Source organism: Mauremys reevesii, linkage group 2 (genome assembly GCF_016161935.1).
Source record: "Mauremys reevesii isolate NIE-2019 linkage group 2, ASM1616193v1, whole genome shotgun sequence".
Lineage (NCBI taxonomy): Eukaryota > Metazoa > Chordata > Testudines > Geoemydidae > Mauremys > Mauremys reevesii.
The window spans coordinates 98,128,926-98,153,427 of record NC_052624.1 but is presented as its reverse complement, the minus strand read 5'-3'; the positions used below and the strand labels follow the sequence as shown (position 1 = coordinate 98,153,427).

The following is a 24,502-nucleotide window of genomic DNA, read 5'->3' as shown; positions in this document are numbered from 1 at the left end:
CTCTCATTGTCAAATCAATAATTCTGAATAGCATTTCATAGCATTCCTTTACAAATGAATGATACATAATCCCTCCATATAGTAAGGATGGATTGATGTAGATCAAACAAATTGACCTTCACGCTAATTTATGTGCCTCTATCTTTGGACAGTGATCTACATGAGCTTCAAACATATAATAAAATACTGACAGGTTAATGACCCCAACTATAGTGTTGTGAGATGAGAGAGTTGCTAAATTGGCCCAATGAATTCAGTGAGAGTCTTCCGATTGGTTTAATGGGCTTTGGATCAGGCCCAATGTCTGATGGCAAAAAGAAAAAATAAAGAAGTCAAGTTAACTGAGGCCTGCTAACAAGCTGGATTTAACCATGAAGCACATCAGAGTGAATGCACAGCAACAAATAAATAAAACACAGCAGCAGATATTCTTTAAGGAAATCAGACCAAGGAGTTCTTTCCAAAACATAAGTAGTGTTCCCATATCTCTAAAGAGTATGGTGCTTTAGAGGTGCTGAACAACCACAACTATCACTGCCTTCACTGAGAATTGTGGATGCTCAAGCAGAGCTGGTCAGGAATTTTCCCAATGAAAAAGGTATTGATCAGAAAATGCCAATTTGTCAAAACCAAAGTGTTTTGCAGAAACATACTGGTTTCAACAAACTTTTGATGGTACACAGGCAGAGTTCTGTCAGAAGTATGCCTTGTTTCTTACCAGCTGACCTGACAGGCTGCTGAGGGAGCTCAGACTTCCAGGGTCCACTATTCAAGGGCACAGTTTGGTGTCCTACTTTGATGTCAGGGATCCAGAGCTTCCAGATTCCCTGTCGTGGAACTCAGAGATAGAAGCCTTGAGAACTCCAGCTCATTTTTTCCAAAAGAACTTAAGTGACTTAGGTGCCAAAGTCCCAGTAACATTTTATGGGACTTAGGCACTTTTGAAAGTTTTATCCTTAGCTGCTTAATTTTAGGTATCTAATTTTTAATATTGTCCTTGACTGGTTCTGCTAGTTTTTCATTACTGGGCCTTAGGAAAGAAACTTCAATAGAGCAAAACACTTTTTAAATAAATAAAATATTGAGGAATTTTACACTAAATATAAGACACTAAAATACTAAAAGAAATGACACATTAATTGAAAAATATTAGGTGTTGATACATAGACATGTGCCTGTAAGCAGAGTCAGGATGAGCTCTACCCTGACATCTGGTGGTGAATTATGGCGAGTGTGGAAAAGAATTTCAGGGCTGATCGTGTTTGTATAGGCACACCCACCCCGCCTGACATAGCCCACGGCAGCCTGGGATGGTTGCTTTGGCAGCTGTGGGATCCCTAGTTTCTTTGTTGTTGAGGCGGGAGGAGTGGAGTGTTGTCACCCTGAATGTGTGGATGAGGAACTGTGAAACTGCTTTGTGACAGGGAGTCTCACTATCAATTGAGTGGCACTCGCTAGACAAGGGAGTGGGCTCCTTGTGTGAGCCAGAAGCATCAATTGCACCTCCTCCTCTCTCTACTGTTGAATACTAGAGCTGATTTTTGATTCCCTTAAGAATCTAAGTTACAGGTTCCTGAGCTGAACTCACTAAGAGCTGAAATCACTAAAGAGCTGTGCTAACTAGTGGGGGAGCCTGAAGCTATATTGCGGAGTAGAGCAGCTGGCGGAGCGGAGCAGTTTGTGGGACAGTTGGAGTGCCCACGGAGCGTGCGGAGCCGAGCAGTTTGCGGGGACGGCTGGAGCGGATCATGGGCCGGCTGGTGGAGCAGAGCAGCTGGCAGAGCGGAGCGGAGCGGAGCTGAGCAGTTCGTGGGGAAGGCGGAAGCAGAATCCCATGGAGAGGCAGGGCAGTCGGCCACAGACCACGTAAGGTGCCCCCTTCTACCCAGGCTGGCGGGGGGGGGGGGGGGGGAACCCTGCAGATAGACTCGAACTCTGGGGCTGCACTGACCCGGGACAGAGACTTTTGTGTTGCGGGACTTTTGGGACTGTGGGTGATCTTTCGGTTGCTGGACTCAAGAGCCCAAGGAAGATGACACACCCCAATTTCCTGGGGTGGGTCTTTGCTCATGGTTTGGTCTATGAACTCTAGTTGAGGTGTTTTCCCAATTTAATGCTATGTTGTTTATCTCATGTTATTAAACATTTTCTGCTACACCAAGACTCTGCGCTTGCGAGAGGGGAAGTATTGCCTCTTCGAGGCACCCAGGGGTGTGTGTAAGATTTTCCCAGGTCACTGGGTGGGGGCTCGAGCTGGTTTTGCATTACATTGTAGGGAAGGGGCCCCTATGTATTGAACCCGGCCCTTGATGCTATCAATTCGGCCTGGCAGAAGGGTTACATGCGCACACAGATTCACACACTTTCTAGAAAGGAAATATAATTATGAGCAAGCCTTTTTGTGACGCGTACACTTTACAGTCTAAAAGCTATTCTTTGAGTTTTCTGAGACTGAACATATTTGTGCTAGGATTCAGTTCCACTAACATAGTCTTGATAAATAAGAGGTTTGGGTTTTTTTATTAATCTTCAGAATATTTTCCTCCAGAACACCTCTATAAGAATATTTCTTTCTGCTCAATGAATCACTGCCATATCACACCAGGGAAAATATGAGAATACATATAATGTGTGTATTAAATAAGAGTGTATTAAAGTAAGAATAAAAATGTCATTAATACCTCTAGAAATCTAACATATTCAGTATTATTTTTTCACCCTCCCATCTTTAAAATACAAAAGTTTTAATTTATTGGTGTAATTTATGGGGGATGTGCTAAAAGCTATTTATTCTGACCTACAGGATTATATTAGCTAATTCATTTAAACTACCCTTCAAGGAAGGCATACATGATTAAGTCAGAAACATCCAACATATATTTCCTCCAAGGAATTTTACTCTTTTTAAATTTCCCAGAAGAAAAGAGTTTGTTTTTTAATATAATTTCCCACCTGGAATTATCACCTGCCTCTCTTTTTAACTATATAGCTATGTAGACACATACTAGACAGAGGACTTTTTGTTCAGATCCCTAAAATAAGACTGGTTTGGAGGGGTTTACAGAGGCATTCATCCCATTTAATTGATGGTGTAGAGAGGCAATATGGACCAGTTGTTAGTGCATTATCCTAGGACCTGGGATGACAAGGTTCCAGTCCTTGCTCTACCACCTAATTTCAGGCATCTTGGCCAGTCATAGTCTCTTTATGCCTCGGTTCCCTATATGTAAAATGAGAATGATTGTGAGGCACACAGATACAAATGGGGACCATATAAAAGTACCTAATATAGACAGTGCAACTTTTAACTTCAGTGGATTAATACCTGGGATGAAATTGAGTCAAATTTTTTTTTGATTAGCTGGTATTCTGCTATCCTTCAAGAATTGTAAAGGGACAAACATTCTGATTTCATGATCTATAAGCAGTTTTAAGATTTAGCACTGAGAAATGCTTTGAAAGAAGTTATTTGGTGCCACGGAATTGTAAGAGCAGAATATCAGGCCTTGTCTACACTACAAGACTATTTCGAATCTACTTACTTCGAATTTGTGGATTCGACCTTATGAAGTCGAATTTGTGTATCCACACTAAATACACTAATTCGAACTTCTGAGTCCACATTAACGGGGCCGGCGTCGACTTTCGAAGCGGTGCACTGTGGGAAGCTATCCCACAGTTCCTGCAGTCCCCGCTGCCCATTGGAATGCTGGGTAGAGCTCGCAATGCCTGCTGGGGGAAAAAATGTGTCGAGGGTGGTTTTGGGATACTGTCGTCATTGAACCGTCAATCACACCCTCCCTCCCTGAAAGCGCCGGCGGGAAATCTGATCGCGCCCTTCTCTAGTCGGTTACAGCGCGGACACCAAAGCACTGCGAGCATGGAGCCCGCTGCGATCATCGCTGCACTTATGGCCGTTGTCAACTCCTCGCACCTTATCGTCCACCTCTTCCACAGTCAGATGCTGAGAAATCGGGCGAGGAGGCTCCGGCAGCGCGGTGAGGAGAGTGGCGCAGGCCTCTCACAAAGCAGGGTACGCCTTGCCGTGGAGATCATGGTGGCAATGGGTCAAGTTCATGGTGTGGAACAGCGATTCTGGGCCCGGGAAACAAGCACGGACTGGTGGGACCGCATAGTGCTGCAGGTCTGGGATGAAACAGAGTGGCTGCGAAACTTCAGGATGCGTAAGGGCACTTTCCTTGAACTGTGTGACTTGCTGTCCCCTGCCCTGAAGCGCCAGGACACACGGATGCGAGCAGCCCTGAGTGTGCAGAAGCGAGTGGCCATAGCGCTCTGGAAACTTGCCATGCCAGACAGCTACCGGTCAGTAGCGAACCACTTTGGCGTGGGCAAATCTACCGTGGGGGTTGCTGTGATTCAAGTAGCCCACGCAATCGTTGAGCAACTGCTCTCAAAGGTAGTGACTCTCGGAAACGTCCAGGTCATCATAGATGGCTTCGCCGCAATGGGATTCCCAAACTGCGGTGGGGCTATAGATGGGACTCACATCCCTATCCTGGCACCAGCCCACCAGGCCAGCGAGTACATTAACCGAAAGGACTACTTTTCAATGGTGCTGCAAGCACTGGTGGACCATAGGGGACGTTTTACCAACATCTTCGTCGGGTGGGCGGGCAAGGTTCATGACGCGCGTGTGTTCAGGAACTCTGGTCTCTTCAAACGCCTCCAGGCAGGTACTTTCTTCCCGGACCACAAAATAACGGTTGGGGATGTGCAGATGCCTACAGTGATCCTCGGGGACCCGGCCTACCCGCTAATGCCCTGGCTCATGAAGCCCTATACAGGCGCCTTGGACAGTGAGAAGGAACTCTTCAACTACCGGCTGAGCAAGTGCAGAATGGTCGTGGAGTGTGCTTTCGGACGTCTCAAGGGGAGATGGCGAAGCTTACTGACTCGCTCGGACATCAGCGAAAAGAATATCCCCGTAGTTATTGCTGCTTGCTGTGTGCTCCACAATCTCTGTGAGAGCAAGGGCGAGACCTTTTTGGCCGGATGGGAGGTTGAGGCAAATCGCCTGGCTGCTGTTTACGATCAGCCAGACACCCATGCCGAGAGAATATTCCAGCGGGAAGCGCTGTGCATCCGGGAGGCTTTGAAAGCTAGTTTCCTCGCAGAGCAGGGTAACCTGTGACTGTCCACTTGATTTTAAGAGAGCCTGATCATGGGCCTGTGTCTGTATGTGTCGAGTTAGATCTGAGTTCACAAACCCGGTTCTCCAAGTTTCCCCCACTTCCAAAGCACGTTTTAAAACTAATGAAATGTAACAGTAATTAATAATAAATATTTCGTTGACTTTGCATTTCTGTTCCTGGGTTGAAACATGGAAGCATACTGTGCTGGGTTCGGTGTGCACTGATGTACAGACCGCTTGTCCAATACAGGACGGACAGCCTCCTGCTCCTACATAGGTCTGTGGGGTGGGGGACGGTTTACAGTGATTGTGCATGTAGGGGTGGGTTTGCAGGAATGGGTGGGTTTGCAGGAAGGCGAGGGTGCCGTCTTTGTATAGGGGTTTGCATGATGGCTGTGGGCTGTGGGTTTGGGCATTGGAAGGGGTGAGGGGTGTGGGGGACGGGTGAGTATCTGTCCCTGGATGAGGGCTCTTTTTGGGGCTCAGGGCAGCGGAGAGGCTCGTGGCTATGGTCGAAGTGCATGGTAAGGGAAGCCTGCCTTTACATTCGGGGATGGCAGGCGCCAGGACCCTGGACAAGCATACACATCAACGAATGACCCGGGGCAGCATACACCACACAGACTGACCCTGGTGCCTAGTGACTGCAGTCTGTGTGTGCCCTGCAGTTGACCCTGCCCCCAAGTCTGTACCCTGGTAATGTGGGCTATGCACTGCAATTAAAATCCCCCCCCACACACAAAGTCTTCTGACACGAGAAACGTGACGGAAACAGAGAGTAACAGCAAACCGCTTTTAATAATGTTATACACAGTGGGGGGTTGAAACTTGGATTTGGGACTGGGTGATCCTGTAAGGGAAGAACTTCTACAAATTTAGAGCGCGAGAGGTGTCTTGTACATTAGCGCTCTGCTGCGGTGCAGTGACAGTTCTCACGGCCCCTACCGCCCCTCCTTCTTGTAACTTTGGGTGAGGGGGGGACAGGACTTCTTGGCGTTGGAGGGCGGTTGCAGATGCAGTGCAGGGGGGCTCTCTCCTCCTGCCTGCGGTCCTGCAGAACAAGGCGCCGGAGCGTGTCCGTTTGCTCCCTCATTAGACCAATCAGCGTTTGAGTCGCCTGCTGGTCTTCCTGCCGCCACGTATCCTCCCGTTCGATGTGTGTGCGATGCTGCTGACACAGGGTCTCCCTCCACTGTCTCTGCTCTGCCGCCTCGGCTGTGGAGCAGGCCATCAGTTCCGCAAACATCTCGTCCCTAGTCTTTTTCTTTAGCCGCCTAATGTTAGCCAGCCTCTGCGAGGTGGATGACGGGGCAGTCCGGGAAAGAGCCGAAGCTGTGTGATGGCAAAAGTAAGTGATTTCCTTGAACAGATACATGTTTGCGAACAGTGAACACAGTCTAGTCAGTTTCTGTGAACAAGACCATACAGGGCACCTAGTCTCACGAGATCTCAGGACAAGTTCGAGATTTCGGAATACGCTTTCAGTGGTTGCGGTCTTGCACAGGAGAGACGCCAAGCGGGGAGGGACAGCTGAATCCGTCTAGCAGCCAGTCCTGGTAAGCCTTACAGTAGAGTCTGCTTAACAGTTAATGGATAGCTGTGCCCTCCCACTAAAGGCAATCTGGAAAGCATAAAGTCTGAGCCTTTTCCAGCCCCTCCCGGCAGTGCACGGGAAAGATTACTGTATGCTTTTCCTCTGTGGCCTCCAACACGTGGCTGTTAAGCGAGGGTCATTCTTATGCAAAGTAAAAGTCTACCATTCACAATAGTAACAGTACACTAATTGCCCTAATTAGATGCAGCACTTCCAGAACGACATTACCCTGAGGCGTGTCACTCGGAGTCAGAGAGAGCGGATGCTAAGAGAAGCCCTGCACAGACAAGGACCATATGCTGCCATGCTTGTGGAGGCGATAATTCCCCTTTACATTAGGATGGCCTGGCGCGGAAGAGTGTGCTTCCACGGAGCACCCAATAAGGCACCTCTCCCCAGGAACCTCCTGCGGAGGCTTTTCGAGCACCTCTTTGAGAGCTTTGTTGAACTGTCCCAAGAGGATTATTGTTCAATCCCTATATGTGTGGACCTACTTTTTATATAGTTTTACATTGAAAAATTTTTATGTAGTATTTCTATTTTTTCTATACCTGTTTTTTAAAAAATAAATGTTTCCATGTTTATAGCACGTACCGCCTGATCCTTCCCCTGATTCTGAGTCCGGGTTAACGGGCGGGGGCGGTTGGTAGGGGATCTCTGTGAGGGTGATGAAGAGATCCTGGCTGTCAGGGAAAGTGGGAGTGGGTTCGCTGTCGCCTGCGCCGTCCTCCAAAGACCATTCCTCATCTTCCCCATCGGCGAACATCGAGGAGGAACTGTCCCGGTACACTATTCCGTCCTCGGAGTCCACCGTCACTGGTGGGGCAGTGGTGGCAGACCCACCTAGAATGGCATGCAGTGCCTCGTAGAAGCGGCATGTCTGGGGCTTGGCTCCGGAGCGTCCGTTTGCCGCTCTGACTTTTTGATACCCTTGTCTTAGGTCCTTGACTTTCACGCGGCACTGCATCGCATCCCGGCTGTATCCTTTGTCTTTCATGGCTTTCGAGACCTTCTCGAAGGTCTTTGCATTCCGCTTGCTGGAGCGCAGCTCCGAGAGCACAGACTCCTCGCCCCACACAGCGATCAGATCCATGACTTCCCGGTCAGTCCATGCTGGGGACCTCTTTCTATTCTGGGATTGCCCGGACTCCTCTGCTGGAGAGCTCTGCATCGTTGCAGGTGCTGCGGAGCTCGCCCCGATGTCCAACCAGGACGTCAGATTCAAAGTGCCCAGACAGGAAAATGAATTCAAATTTTCGCGGGTCATTTCCTGTGTGGCTGGCCAGAGAATCCAAGCTCGGACTGCTGTCCAGAGCGTCAACAGAGTGGTGCAGTGTGGGATAGCTCCCGGAGCTACTAAGTTCGATTAGCATCCACACCAAGCCTAATTCGAGCTAGCCATGTCGAATTTAGCGTTACTCCACCTGTCGGGGTGGAGTACCAAATTCGAACTAAAAAGCCCTCTAGTTCGAATTAAATGGCTTCCTGGTGTGGACGGTTGAGCGGTTAGTTCGAAATAACGCTGCTAAATTCGACTTAAAGTCCAAGTGTAGACCAGGCCTCAGTGACATAAGTATTTTCTCTTTCAAAACAAACAGAATCTAGCCTAATGCATATTTATAAGGATATTTTAATTCAATTTAATCACAGTTATTACTTGCCCCAGGAGCTTTTCCATGCCACCATCGTAACTATTTTTAAAAACAACTATATTTTAATTATAATGTTATTAGGCTCTTATTAATAAAAGTATGCTACATGGAAGTGATATTTCAATAAGATAGACTTAGATCTATAATGGTATCCAAGCAAAAGAAGCATGGGTTTTGTAGGCTTGCCACAAGAAGTTGATAACTGCTAGTAACAGAAAATTAAAATGTCAATTCTCAAGTGACTAAAAAAATCTTTAATAAAAGATAAGCTTTAAAAACAAAAAACAAAACATGTATCTTTACGTCGTCAACAAACGGATGACCCAATATGTCATTCTAATAGTGGCATTTGGGCTAAGGCATTAATAATTAAATTTATACCCAGATTATGAAATGTTTATTACATGATTTTAATAGTGCCTTGAGCAACAGCCCCAATGTAAATCATCATAACCCACTAAATATATGAGGGCTGATTCTGATCTCATATTGACTTTACACGTTTATAGCTCCAGTGACCTTCTTGGATTTACTCCCAATTTACATGGCCGTATGTGATCTCAAAAATCAGACACAATCTTAAAAGTGATCAATATTGTACTGCAGAAAGAAAATCTACATATACTTTTCCTTTTATTTTGTCACTGAAAAGTTTTAATAAAAGAAAAGTGCACGTACGTCAGTATGTGTCTTACTAGCATTAGTATCTAGCATTAGTATGTTTGATTTATTGTACAGGACAGCTAGATAATTTAGCAATAAATGTATTGAGATTGTTTATATAGAGAGATTCTATTTATTTGCTATACAATTATCTATTTACTAATAAGAAAGAAAAATGGAGAACTAATATTACTTCTGTATGAGAAACTTATATTCTAACAACTACATAACTGCAGACAAGGGAATTATGTAATTCTAGTCTTAATATAACTCTTAGCATTTATGTAACACTACTGAAAATATGACTATCGTACTCATATAAAAGTAAGTAGAGCGCACAGCATATAATCTTCAGTTACATGTTATGACAATAGCTAACATGAAGAACACTTCAGGAGATCTACAAAGCAGTTTGGCCTCAAAATTCAGTCAGGTAACTAGTAAACTTCTGTTTCAAAGGAATTATTGTGGGATCACGCCAATATTTACAACCTAGTCTTGTAAGAGTGTAACTTAAGGGTTAAGGTCTCTTATACCTGTAAAGGGTTAACATGCAGTACCTGATGACCACCTGACCAGAGGACCAATCAGAGACAGATTATTTTCAAATCTCTGTGGAGGGAAGCCTTTGTCTGTGTTCTTTGTGAGAACTCTTTTTGAATCTAAGAGAGACAGTCATGTCTCCAAGTTCTCCTGGAGTAGTTTCTACTAATTAATAGTGAGTATTAATTAGAAAGGCGAATTAGTCTTTTGAGTTGCTTTCTATATTTGCAATTGTGTGTTTTGCTAAAGGAAATGCTTTATTTCTGTTGCTGATATTGCTTTTACTGGAAAAGGGGGGAGGGGGAACTCTCTCCAGAGATTGATAAGGTTATTCCCTATGAGTGTCCAGCTTGGGCTCATAGAGATTCTGTATTTTTTGTTGTTGTTCTCTTAATAAATTCTTTTCTTTTCTTTGGACTTGGTTAATTCCTTCTCTTGTGGAAATTCAGGGGAAGGGGAGGGGGGAAGAGACAGTGCCTCCTGGGTTTGATTCAAGCAGTTTGAATCAAGGTATCTCTCTCTCCGGAGCAGGCTGGAGAGAGGGAAGAGGGGGGAGGGGGAAGGTTCCTCCTCTGTGAATTGATCTGTGTTCCCAGGGAGTGTCTTTGAAGGGAGACAGGGGGGAAACAGGGGTGTCCCGGCCCACAAAATTGACCGGGTGGTGGCAGCAAAAGGGGAGACCTACCCTAGGATTTTGGGGTGGGGGAAGACATGCGGGTCCTCACTTTGAAACCCCCCAGTTTCAAGTGAGGGTAGACTCTGACATGGTGAGCAGCGGTGTTTCGAACCCATTGATAAAAACACGGGGTTTTTTTTCTACCAAAAGGCAGTTTTGAAGCAGTTTTCAGGGTTAAAAGGAGTTTTTTTTCTCTGCTGGCTATGCTGAGGAAAAACTCTTCCCTAGAGGTGTGTCCTTCCTTTGTGATATCAGGTATCACTCAGGATTCCTAAGGTGGGGGGAAGTGCTCGACAAAGTACATTCCCATCCAGCAGGAAAAACAGGTTTGGGGGAGAGAGAGAAACCCTCCAGCCAGGTTTTTTTTTTCTCCTGGGTCTTTTGAAATGCTCAAAAGGCAGGAGAACACAAATCCCTTAGACAATTCACTATACTTTTCTCGCAGGTACTAAGTAGCACCAGCCGGTCAGCTGGGCTTATTAGTACCACAGCTCAGAAGGAGAGGGAGATTGTTTTTTGTTTTTCTTTGAAACAGATTTTCAGCTGGGTTTAGCTGAGGAAAATAAGGTTTTCTAACAGGCTGTGTTAGAAAAGGATTTTTTTTCTTCTTCTTTTTTCTTTCTGTCTGCTTGAAAAAACAGCTAGGGAAGAGGGGCAAGTTTTCTAGGAGGCTTGATAGAAAGGAACCCCACTGTAAGGTACTTAGCAAGTTGCTAGAAACAGGACAAACCAGTTTTTTTTTGGTCTTCTCAGTATATCAGCAAACAGCAACTACACATTTGCAAATGAAAAGCTTTTGTTTCTTTCTATTCAATCTCGAGTAGACAGGGTAGGAATTGGAAAGCAAGCAACCCAATTCCCTGACTGCAGAGGAGTGTGACCAGCACCAAAAAGCAACACCAGCAAGCCACACATAAAATTCACTGACTGCAGAGGGGTGTGGCCAACACCAGAAGGCACTGTTCCCCATCCCAAGAAATTTCCCACCTACATGGCAGGTGAGAACACTGAGGCCTTCTTGAAAAATTTTAAAAGGACCTGCCATGGGTACAGCATCCCTGAAGACCAGTACAAGGACTGGTCAGGAAAGTGGACTTTTGCTGTCTATGACAATTATTCCATCCCCATGCTACTGGGGGAAGACTTGGCCAACCATGTGCAGCTGGCCAAGAGGGGGGGAGTGGTCACCCGCGGCCAGGCCAAACAAGCAGGCACTCCCATCCCTGTTCCTGAGCCATCCACCAAAGACCCAGACAGAGGTGGTGGAACCGGATCTCATGCCAACAACTACAGCAGCCATAGTACATCCAGTCCCAGGACCGGAACTGGAAAAGCAACCAGCGGCAGAACCAGCGCCAGCACTGACGCCAGCGCTTGCAACTCCACCGCCAGGGGGCGCCAACGGGCCTAAACTGGCAGAAGCAGCAGACAACTCTACCCAAGAGGCTCAGCCAGAGCCTGAAATATCACCTTGTGCACCAGCGGAGAGCGGTCCACAGGCAATGGAAACAACCTCATCACCTACATCGCTCCCAGAGGAACTGGTGTCTCCCGCCTCAAGGGAACAGTTCCAGACTGAGCAGGAAGCCGATGACAGCCTTAAGACAGCTTGGGCGGCGGCACGCAACAACCCACCGCCTCTCAGCTCTTCTACCCAATTCCAGGTTGTTGTAAAACAAGGACTTTTATATAAGGACATTCTTTCTGGTGGACACCAGGAAGGCCAGCATCCTCAAAGACAGTTGGTAGTTCCAACTAAGTACTGGGACAAGCTCTTAAGCTTGGGCCCTGACATCCCAGTGGGCATTCTGGGGTCAACAAAGCAAAAACAGGTTAAAAACATTCCTTCCACTGGGAGGGAATGGGCAAGGACGTTGCCAAGTATGTCCGGTCAAATGCATACAAAGTGTTCTTCAATGTCAAATATCTTGTTGTTTACATACTTAGTAGTATATGTAATAGTGCATGTGTTTTGTTTATCTGTTTATTTTACAGTTCTAGGAGGAAATCACCACCAGTAGTTCCCACTGTTGGCGATTTGGGGGGCGTGTCATAAACAGATAGTTAAGGGTTAAGGTCTCTTATACCTGTAAAGGGTTAACATGCAGTACCTGATGACCACCTGACCAGAGGACCAATCAGAGACAGATTATTTTCAAATCTCTGTGGAGGGAAGCCTTTGTCTGTGTTCTTTGTGAGAACTCTTTTTGAATCTAAGAGAGACAGTCATGTCTCCAAGTTCTCCTGGAGTAGTTTCTACTAATTAATAGTGAGTATTAATTAGAAAGGCGAATTAGTCTTTTGAGTTGCTTTCTATATTTGCAATTGTGTGTTTTGCTAAAGGAAATGCTTTATTTCTGTTGCTGATATTGCTTTTACTGGAAAAGGGGGGAGGGGGAACTCTCTCCAGAGATTGATAAGGTTATTCCCTATGAGTGTCCAGCTTGGGCTCATAGAGATTCTGTATTTTTTTTTGTTGTTCTCTTAATAAATTCTTTTCTTTTCTTTGGACTTGGTTAATTCCTTCTCTTGTGGAAATTCAGGGGAAGGGGAGGGGGGAAGAGACAGTTCCTCCTGGGTTTGATTCAAGCAGTTTGAATCAAGGTATCTCTCTCTCCGGAGCAGGCTGGAGAGAGGGAAGAGGGGGGAGGGGGAAGGTTCCTCCTCTGTGAATTGATCTGTGTTCCCAGGGAGTGTCTTTGAAGGGAGACAGGGGGGAAACAGGGGTGTCCCGGCCCACAAAATTGACCAGGTGGTGGCAGCAAAAGGGGAGACCTACCCTAGGATTTTGGGGTGGGGGAAGACATGCGGGTCCTCACTTTGAAACCCCCCAGTTTCAAGTGAGGGTAGACTCTGACACTAGTCTTGTAAGAGTGTAACTTTCATGTCAAAAACAGATATTCATGAACATTTGCTCAGTGCTCATCTCTTCCTTTAAGGAGGATCAGAATAAATAATAATTCAGCACAAATGTAATGCAAGCTGCACGAACTAGCAAGTCCCCTGAGTACAGTAATGCACTTAAGAGAAAATGAGAAATGAATCCCCAAACAAAGCTTGTGTTGTTGACCTTTATAAATTATATATTACTCCATTTGATTAAACTGCTACTGTACTGGTGATGATTAAGCAACTAATAGAAGAGTAGGTGTCCTGGCAATGTTTAGCATTATTTAAAATGAGATTTTAAAAGTTCATTTCCGTTGACATTTTTTTTCCCCAATAAATATTTAGCATGTGTGTGCATTCATCTATGTGTACACACACACACACACACACACACACACACACACACACACACACACACACACACACACACACACACACACACACACAGAGGAGACCAACACTCTTCTCTTTTCTTTCATTTTAAGGCGTTGCCCAAGTAAGACCAAGTACTGTGATAATTTCCCCATAGGAATGTTTTGGTCCCCTCCTTCATTGAGAGAGGCCTGTGAAAAGAGATGCCCATTGTATCACACTGTAAAGGTGACTAAAATGTTTAAAGGAAGGACATGAGTGGAATTAATTTTCTTAATTTGGAACAGAGGAAAACATTGTTGGCCTAGCGTTACTAAAGTTAAAAAGTATGACACACGACTTTTCACACCTTCTTGCTGTTCTCCAATTAGAAAATGGGTTTTCCTCATTTTTTTTTTCCTGTGTACTAATGTTTTCCAGTTGGAAAGCAGTAAGAATGTCTGAGAAAGTGTGTTTTTCCTACACCTTTTTAATTTTCAAAATTTCTTTCAGGAAAACTGGTAATTTTCCCATTCAAAATGCTGCAGAAAAACATTTCCTATTTTCTCACCAGCTTTATACAACATGATTAGATGGCAGTTCAGTGGCCTATGTGAAAATAACTTGATTGTGGTCAGTCTAGTTCTTAGTAGACAGATGTGTATCATATTGAAAACATTATCACAACTAATACTATGATGCACTTTTGCTTCGGCTAAGAAACGAATTAATTGAGAACTTGAATAATTCTGTCCCTGCTAGAGGAGGATGAACGGAGGGCTTTAATCTCCATTCTAGAATCATTTAGGAGCAGTACATTCAATGCCTCCTCACTTGTGAGGGGGGAGTGTAAATTATAACATCCCTGAAATGTATTCAGCATACTCCCATCCACACAACCAGATGCTCTATCTACTCCCTCTTCCTGTCTTCCTCCTTTTGGGTGATCTGCTCCTGGGAGGAGAGAAACCTTATAGCAGGGCTTTGCTCTTTCTTTAGCATGGAAACTGAAGTTTCAGTTGGTCCTTATGTAGATCACACATGAGGGCATTCTTCTTAGTCCCCACCTACTGAATGACTACATAAATGGGGGAGGAGGGAGCGTGATTTGGGGTCTCTATCTTATTAAAAAAACCAGACACTGAATTTTTTTTAAGACTATGTAATAATCAATTTTAAAGATTTGTAAATGGAGCTAAAATTTGATTAAAAAGGAACTTTCTATCTGTCAGAGATGACGTAGCCATGCTCATGCACTGGTGAGACCTACTGGATTACTTTATGTAAATGCATTAATTCAGTGTCTGATTAGCAAGCACATGATCTAGAAAAGGTAGTTCTAGAGGGTTCAAGTCAATCAGATGTTGGCCTCCTATCACCACTACAGATTAGCAATATTCACCCAGAAAGGTTTGCCTGGCATGTTTCATTGTTTTCAACATGAAATTAGCAGAGAAACTAGACAACCAGCTCATCTCTGGGAATCGTCATTTCCATACATCCGTACGACGCTGGCATACACCTATAGAAAGTTTTGGTGCTGTGAAGCTATATTTCACTTTCTATCTACGTTATTTTGTATTTCTTTGTAGTACACTGACAGATTGTCATTAAAATCAACATATGTTATACATAATCTATAACAGCATATTGGAGACTAGATTTTAAATACATTTTTAGCATCTCATCATTGCTATCCAATGATAACAATCCATATTATCAGCCACTGCAAGGCCAGGAGCACTTAACACTACTCCCAGGCTGCCAGGATAAATTAGCTCTGAGTAATAATTCCTGTTCAATGTCCTGTGCTAAAATCCTAACGTACAACTGTACCATCTGGATTATAACAACAAACTCAGTTTGTTAACGAGAAGTAAAGGAGGTATATAGGGATCTGAGCTGTGACTAGTACAGTATGTTGATCATTGTGACAACAATGTGACTTACATTGTAAGTGTGTTTACAGATGAAGCTACTGTAGCAGGGAAGAAAGATTTCTCTCTATAATATTTTAATTAACTGATTATTACTGTTACTGTTATTTTTAAAAACGTTTCTTCTACTCCATCTTCAACATACACCCTTTCTCCATATTTGTAAGCTTGTTTTATATATGTGTGAGTGTGTATTCTATTATACATACACATACACCAGTGTATCACTAGTAAGAAAGGTAAGGTTTCTTCGTGTTGGAGTCTCACTGCAAAGGGGAACTTGATTAGTAGGTCTATGCAAAACAGCAAAATACCTAGTTAGAGGAAATAGGAAAAATGACTACTAAAAAGCCACAAGCCTTTTTGTTCATTATAATTGTAATATTCTAATCTGTGGGCATTAGTATTTCTACTATTCTTTTAGTGTTCTAGAAAAAAAATATGGAATTTAAATTCAGAGGCCCTCTTCATAAAAGGTATACAGTTGGTAGAACTTTGGGACTTCAACAAAAAATTGCTTTCAGGTTGAGTGAGATGCAAGAATTCAGAACATTATTCATCTTTTGTCTTATAGTCCTTATTTAAAAATGGCCTCTTCCTTACTACACAATCTACCAATAAAAAAATGCCACTTCAAGATATTTTCAACCAAATGACTGAAATCTACAGTAAGAATAATTCATTTTGACAGCTTATCTTTTTGCCCAATGGGGGTCTTCACTCAAGTGTGGCCATGAAAGCAATTTCCATGTTGATGAAGATTGAAGCCTTTATCAGTCAGTGCCATACAAGTGAAAAAAGATAGAAGGATACCAGTATCAGCACCACACAAGTATCTACCCATAAAAGGGAAACAAATAGTAATCATAGTATCTGGTTTTGTTTTGTTTTTTAAAAGAGATCCACACTTAGCATTGTTCTATAGGACAGAATGTTTTAATAGAACTACTTGTAACCCCCTATTTTCAGATGTTTATAACACAGCCATAAAAATCGATGATATCTGAAGCTTGGCATATCACTTCTCAGCCAGCCCTGAAATAGACTTATTTAAAGTATAAGCTATAAAATAATAGATTTGGTCATATTTAAATTACAGAGAGTAGGCAGAGCAATAGCTTCACCTCCTCCTCCCCCCTCACCACATAAAACAAAAATAAAAAAAGATTTTCTGTATTCCAGTGATTAATTTTTTTGTCTGTTTGTGGCACAATTAATAGAAGAATCATAGAAGATTAGGGCTGGAAAAGACCTCAGGAGGTCATCTAGTCCAACCCCCTGCTCAGAGCAGGACCAATCCCAGCTAAATCATCCCAGCCAGAGCTTTGTCCAGCTGGACCTTAAAAACCCCTAAGGAAGGAGATTCACCACATCCCTAGGTAACCCATTCCAGTGCTTCACCACCCTCCTAGTGAAATAGTTTTTCCTAATATCCAATCCAGACCTCACCCACTGCAACTTGAGACCATTGCTCCTTGTTCTGTCATCTGCTACCACTGAGAACAGTCTACTTCCATCCTCTTTGGAAACCCCCCAACCCTTCAGGTAGTTGAAGGCTGCTATCAAATCCCCTCTGACTCTTCTCTTTTGCTTACTAAATAAGCCCAGTTCCCTCAGCCTCTCGCCATAAGTCATGTGCCCCAGCCCCCAATCATTTTCATTGCCCTCTGTTGGACTTTCTCCAATTTGTCCACATCCTTTCTGTAGTGGGGGGTCCAAAACTGGACTCAATACTCCAGATGTGGCCTCACCAATGCTGAATAGAGGGGAATAATCACTTCCCTTGATCTGCTGGCAATGCTCCTACTAATACAGCCCAATATGCAGCTAGCCTTCTTGGCAACAAGGGCACACTGTTGACTTATATCTAGCTTCTAGTCCACTGTAACCCCTAGGTCCTTTTCTGCAGAACTGCCGCTTAGCCAGTCGGTCCCCAGCCTCCGGCAGTGCATGGGATTCTTCCATCCTAAGTGCAGGACTCTGCACTTGTCCTTGTTGAACCTCATCAGATTTCTTTTGGCCCAATCCTCCAATTTGTCTAAGTCACTCTGGACCCTATCCCTACTCTCCAGCATATCTACCTCTCCCGCCAGCTTAGTGTCATCCTCAAACTTGCTGATGGTGAAATCTATCCCATCATTCAGATCAGTAATGAAGATGTTGAACAAAACTGGCCCCAGGACAGACCCCTGGGCACTCCACTTGATACCGGCTGCCAACTAGACATTGAGCTGTTGATCATTACCCATGGAGCATGACAATCTAGCCAGCTTTCTATCCACCTTACAGTCCATTCATCCAATCCATACTTTTTTAACTTGCTGGCAAGAATTCAGTGGGAGACCATACCAATCGCTGTGCTAAAGTCAAGAAGGATCACATCCACCACTTTCCCCATATTCACAGAGCCAGTTATCTCATCATAGAAGGCAATCAGGTTGGTCAGGCATGACTTGCCCTTGGAGAATCCATATTGACTGTTCCTGATCACCTTCCTCTCCTCCAAGTACTTCAAAATGGATTCTTTGAGGACCTGCTCAATGATTTTTCCAGGGACGAGGTGAAGCTGATAGGTCTGTAGTTCCCCGGATTCTCCTTCTTCCCTTTTTTTAAAGATGGGCACTATATTTGCCTTTTTCCAATCATCTGAGACCGAAGGTCCATCTAGCCCATTATCCTGTCTTCCAACAGTGGCCAATGCCAGATGCCACAGAGGGAATGAACAGAACAGGTAATCATCAAGTGAACCATTTCCTGTCACCCATTCCCAGCTTCTGGCAAAGAGAGGTTAGGGACACCATCCCTGCCCATCCTGGCTAATAGCCATTGATGGACCTATCCTCCTTGAATGTATCTAGTTCCTTTTTGAACCCTGTTACAGTCTTGGCCTTCACAACATCCTCTGGCAAGGAGTTCCACAGGTTGACTGTGCATTGTGCATTATTTTTGTGGAAAAAATACTTCCTTTTGTTTGTTTTAAACCTGCTGCCTATTAATTTCATTTGGTGACCCCCTAGTTCGTGTGTTATGAGGAATAAATAACATTTCCTTTTTTACTTCCTCCACACCAGTCATGATTTTATAGACCTCTATCATATCCCCACTTAGTCATCTCTTTTCCAAGCTGAAAAGTCACAGTCTTATAAATCTCTCCTCATACGGAAGCTGTTCCATACCCCAAATCATTTTAGTTGCCCTTTTCTGAATCTTTTTCAATTACGATATATCTTTTTTGAGATGGGGCGACCACATCTGCATGCAGTATTCGAGATGTGGGCATACCAGGGATTTATATAGAAGCAATATGATAATTGCTGTCTTATTATCTATCCCTTTCTTAATGATTCCCAACATTCTGTTCACTTTTTTGACTGCTGCTACACATTGAGTGGATGTTTTCAGAGAATTATCCACAATGACTCCAAGATCTCTTTCTTGAGTGGTAACAGGTAATTTAGACCCCATTATTTTATGTGTTTAGTTGGGATTATGTTTTCCAATGTGCGTTACTTTGCATTTATCAACATTAAATTTCATCTGCCATTTTGTTGCCCAGTCACTAAGTTTTGAGAGATACTTTTGTAGCTCTTCGCAGTCTGCTTGGGACTTCACTATCTTGAGTAATTTTGTATCATCTGCAAATTTTGCCACCTCACTGCTTACCCCTTTTTCCAGATCCTTTATGAATATGTTCAATAGGACTGGGCCCAGTACTGATCCCTGGGGGATACCAATCTTTACTTCTCTCCATTCTGAAAACTGACCATTTATTCCTACCCTTGTTTCCTATCTTTTAACCAGTTACCAATCCACGAGAGGACATTCCTTCTTATCCCATGACAGTTTACTTTGTTTAAGAGGCTTTTATGAGGGAACTTGTCAAAGACTTTCTGAAAATCTAAGTACAATATATCCACTGGATCCCCCTTGTCCACATTCTTGTAGACCCCCTTCAAAGAATTATAGTAGTTTGGTGAGGCATGATTTCCCTTTACAAATACCATGTTGACTTTTCCCCAACAAATTATGTTCATCTGTGTGTGTGACAATTTTGTTTTTTACTATAATTTAAACCAGTTTGCCTGGCACTGAAGTCAGGTTTACTGGCCTGTAATTGCCAGAATCACCTCTGGAGCCCTTTTAAAAAATTGGCATCACATTAGCTATCCTCCAGTCATTTGGTACAGAAGCTGATTTAAATGATGGGTTAGAAGCTACCGTCAGTACTCCTGCAATTTCACATTTGAGTTCCTTCAGAACTCGTGGGTGAATACCATCTGGTCCTGGTGACTTATTACAATTTAGTTTATTAATTTGTTCCAAAACGTCCTCTAATGACACCTCAATCTGGGACAGTTCCTCAAATTTGTCACCTAAAAAGAATCACTCAGATCTGGGAATCTCCCTCACATCCTCAGCTGTGAAGATCTCCGTAAAGAATTAATTTGGTTTCTCCACAATGGCCTTATCATCCTTGAGTGCTCCTTTACGTCTCGATTGTCCAGTGGCCCTAATGGTTGTTTAGCAGGCTTCCTGCTTCTGATGTATTTTAAAAAAATGTTGCTATTAATTTTTGAGACTTTGACTAGTTGTTCTTAAAATTCTTTTTTGGCCTTCCTAATTTTATTTATACACTTCATTTGCCAAATTTTATGCTCCTTTCTATTTTCCTCACTAGAATTTAACTTCCACTTTTTAAAGGATGCCTTTTTGTCTCTCATCGCTTCTTTTACTTTGTTGGTTAGCCACGGTGGCACTTTTTTGGTTCTCTTACTATGTTTTTTAATTTGGGTATACATTTAAATTGAGCCTCTATTATGGTGTCTTTAAAAAGTTTCCATGCAGCTTGCAGGGATTTCACTTTTGGCACTATACCTTTTAATTTCTGTTTAACTAACTTCCTCATTTTTGTGTAGTCCCCCTTTCTAAAATTAAATGCTATAGTGTTGGGCTGCAGTGGTGTTTTCCCTGCCACAGGGATGTTAAAATTTATTATGTTATGGTCACTATTACCAAGTGGTCAAGCTATAATCACTTCTTGGACCAGATCCTGTGCTTCAATTAGGACTAAATCAAGAATTTCCTGTCCTCTTGTGGGTTCCAGGTCTAGCTGCTCCAAAAAGCAGTCATTTAAAGTGTCAAGAAACTTTATCTCTGCATCCCATCCTGAGGTGACATGTACCCAGTCAGTATGGGGATAGTTGAACCCCCCCATCATTATTTAGTTTTTATTTTTATAGCCCCTCTAATCTCCCTGAGTATGTCACAGTCACTATCACCACCATGGTCAAATGGTTGGTAATATATCCCAATACATATGAAGCCTTACATAGTATTTTCCAAAAAATCATTTGACTCCCTTCCCCCAATGTTTTTCTATTACTAAATTATTTTTCTTTCCTCCAGTTTATAGTGCAAAGGCCTGATTCTGATTTCACAATCATTTCATCTCAGTGTAATTCTACTGATTTCAGAGGAGTTATTTATTTACACTGGTAAATGAAATCACCATCCATCTATAAACCAGTGTGTAGATGCACCAGCTTGGGGGACACACACATAAAAAACCCAACCCCCCGCCCCCCCCCCGAAAGTCTCAGCTACAGATCTCTTCACATCCTTTTCCTCAGGGGTTAGATTTATTTCCAAAAAATCACACACTCAAAAACCAAAACAAATCAACTCAAACTATGAAGGGCTATATTCGAAAGCACAGATACATTTCAGATCTATTAAAAATATAATTAAAATGGTTTTCCAACTCTAGAAAATACATATTTCTTATGTGCTAACAAGGAAAATGAGGCTGTTTGAAAGTCCAAAAAGCATATATCTTATTTCCTTTTCTTTTTCAGGATATCTGCTGTCACTTTGAAATTCTGTTAGAATAATACTGGAAAAGAAATGGACAAAGCATTTGTTTCCTGGAAGCTGTGCAAAATTGTAAAAGCAAAATTATATAAGCAGCCTCAGTTTCACAGCAGACTAACAATTATCAGGGTGGATTGATTTAAATCAAAGCAATTTAAGTTGCTCATTTTAATCATGATTTAAATCAGCAGGAAACTTGATTTAAATAATTGATCTTATTAATATTTTGAATCTGTACTTTTTAGTAATTTTCTTTAAAAAGGTTGGTTTTCATTAATTAGTAAACCATCGAATTATGTTGGTTTGCAACCAAATATAGGCTGAACACTAAATTTCTTGAGGGTTTTTTTGCTAAGCTGGAGGATACACTATATCTATAAATATTTATTTAAGCAATTCTATAGATAAGCTTATATTTCCTCAAATTCTTAACTTTTACTTTATGTTACAAAATGGTGAATGATACACTTTACTTATTTACCAGATTTTTATTTAACCTATGATTTATGTGTTAAACTCTGGATGGAGATTCAAATTCAGTTGAAAATGCATAAAACAGCATTCTATTTTGATCTTAAATGAGCTGGATACATAAAAACAGTTTATCCATGTTTTGCACTTAAAATTCACTGATTTATTAAACAAATGAAGCATTATCTGAAGTAAATTAATTGAGCTGATTATTTCTGGTTACCATATCCTTCAAGATTTTCTATCTAGAAATCTCACCCTCTCACACCATGTTTTTATTCATATTCACTGGAGGAGGAAACAGGGGCATCTCTAGGATTTGCGCCGCCCCAAGCAGGGCAGCACGCCGCGGCGGGGCGCTCTGGCGGTCGCCGGTCCCGCGGCTCCGGTGGACCTCCTGCAGACGTGCCTGTGGAGGGTTCGCTGGTCCCGCGGCTCCGGTGGACCTCCCGCAGGCACGCCTGCGGATGCTCCACCGAAGCCGCGGGATCAGCAGACCCTCCGCAGGCACGTCTGCGGGAGGTCCACTGGAGCCGTGGGACCAGCAGACCTTCCACAGGAATGCCTGCGGGAGGTCCACCGGAGCCGCCTGCCACCCTCCCGCAGGACGCCGCCCCAAGCGCGCACTTGGCGCACTGGGGTCTGGAGCCGGCCCTGGGAGGAAAACAAGCTTTCTTGCTTCTTCAGCTCCCAATCTGTTTCTTAACTTTGAATGAACTAGTCATTGAACTGAACTAGTTGAATAAAATGAAATGAAGATAGTCTGCACCTGCAGCAGAGACTACTGTTGTTAAAAGCTGGCTTAGCACTTCCACAGACTCTGGTTCTTGATGCTTAACCAGTGACTGCCGTGGTTTGGCTTTCTTTAAAACTTGGCAACATTTACTAATTATTTTTGTATTTTATTTAAATGATTTTGAAAGATTATAATATGTTTAAGGCTTAAAATGATTTGAAATTGACAATATATGTTAAAAGAGAAACCTTTATTTAATTTAAATGAAAAAATCTGTTTTTAATTATTATTTTTTGTAGAAAAGAGTATCGGTTTTTATCCACCCTGGCAACTGAGCTAAATGCTTGAAGAAAATCAAAGCCATTTCCATTAGGGTACAAGATAGCTGGGTTATGTTGGACATTGTTCCCTTTCCTTATTTCACTAGGAAACAGGAAGAAGGGAAATGTTTTTACACAGATAGAGATAAAAATGAACATACATAAGTGCTTGAAAGATCTGGGTTCAGAGTAAGCATCTGCCTTAATTATAAACTCACTTTGTTACTTTGTGCTAGAACTTGCGTTATTCTAGCAAAGCTTTTGTATTTATTACATGCACATGTGTGGGGATGTGCACCATTATCTTCCTCAGAGGAACTAAGTGCTCCAAGGAAAGCCTCATATTACAGCCAAGTTCCAAGAGACTGCTCATCCACAGCATACTGGATCTCAAGATTCAATTTATTCACCTTGCGGATGAAATTGCTTGTTTCTCTAAGGTGCCAGCACACTGATTTAGTCCCTCTAAATCATCTGTATTTTTGCTCTTGTGGCCTGACACTAACTGGTTCTTTTATTCTGTTTGGGAAACAGAAGTAAATCTTTATGGACTATTCACACTTACACTTTTCCAGTACAATGAACTGCAATGTATCCAATAGTTTGTTTACTGAAAAGTAGAATTCCACAGGTACCCATTCTTTATTTTTCGTTTTCTAAAAAATGGTCCTATCTAAAACGCTACCACATTACATTAAAATCTACTATGACCAATGAACACATCAAAACCCTGCTAAAAATTCTGCAGTCCCCAACTCAAACCATCCCTCAGGAAAAGCTTGGAGAAATAGGTAAGGTGTGCAGTAGCCCAGAAGGTTAACAGATTTTGGCTCTGCTGGACTAAGGGGATCTTTATTTCTCTTTAAATTTAGTAAAATTTGGATTTATATTATAGTCACCCAGTGGCAAGCCAGAAGAACAAAAACTATGTTATAAAAGAGATAACATCCATTCCTCAGACTTCCCTAAAAACTTCACAAATAACTCCACCCCACTACAGTATGAAGTCCTACAAAATGGAGTCTCCTCACAGTTTCACAAATAATTCTGCTGCCAGCAGGATTCTGAGTGCAATCTCCTTGGGACATCTATATTTCTCATATACCCCACCGTACTTAGAATAGGATTTTAAAAGTTTGACTCAAAACCAAGATAACTTTCACAGATTTTTCTCTGAAACAGTTAAGTGCTCGAATAAACCAGAATCCGCTATATGACATTACCTTCTCCAGCTACATTTCTAATAGTAATAACCTATCCAAACACACAATAAGGGCCACACAGAGGCCCTGTGAACCACATGGCTTTTAGGAAAAGGGAGCCCCCCCTCATATCACTGTGTGTTTTCAGAATCTGCAGTTTTAAACTCTGTTGTTGTCAATGGTTACTCCCTTACTTACCTGTCAATAATGGCACACATATCAATGCTGACATTGGCAAAGCTTCCCAGTTTGCCTTGCTCCACTGCATGCAAATCCACCAGTTGATCATCCACGTGAATAAACTGCATGCATCCTTGGAATGAGAGCTGGAGCAGGGAACGATCTGAGTCATTTGTTTGTGTAAGGAACCCTGTGGAGCAGAGAAAGCAAGAGCATTGTTAACTTCAGTGGATGACACACACTACGAAAACTCAAAGCTGCACTT

The 24,502-nt window shown here is 42.8% G+C and overlaps 1 protein-coding gene across 1 annotated transcript in view; it reads right to left on the bottom strand.

Annotated features, from left to right (window-relative positions):
• CNTNAP2 (contactin associated protein 2) overlaps positions 1–24,502 on the bottom strand; it is a 1,620,276-nt gene that overhangs the window by 575,635 nt on the left and 1,020,139 nt on the right. Inside the window, exon 10 of the mRNA XM_039524081.1 lies at positions 24,256–24,427. Within this exon, the coding sequence (XP_039380015.1) occupies positions 24,256–24,427 (172 nt within the window). The remainder of the gene's footprint in view (positions 1–24,255; positions 24,428–24,502) is intronic.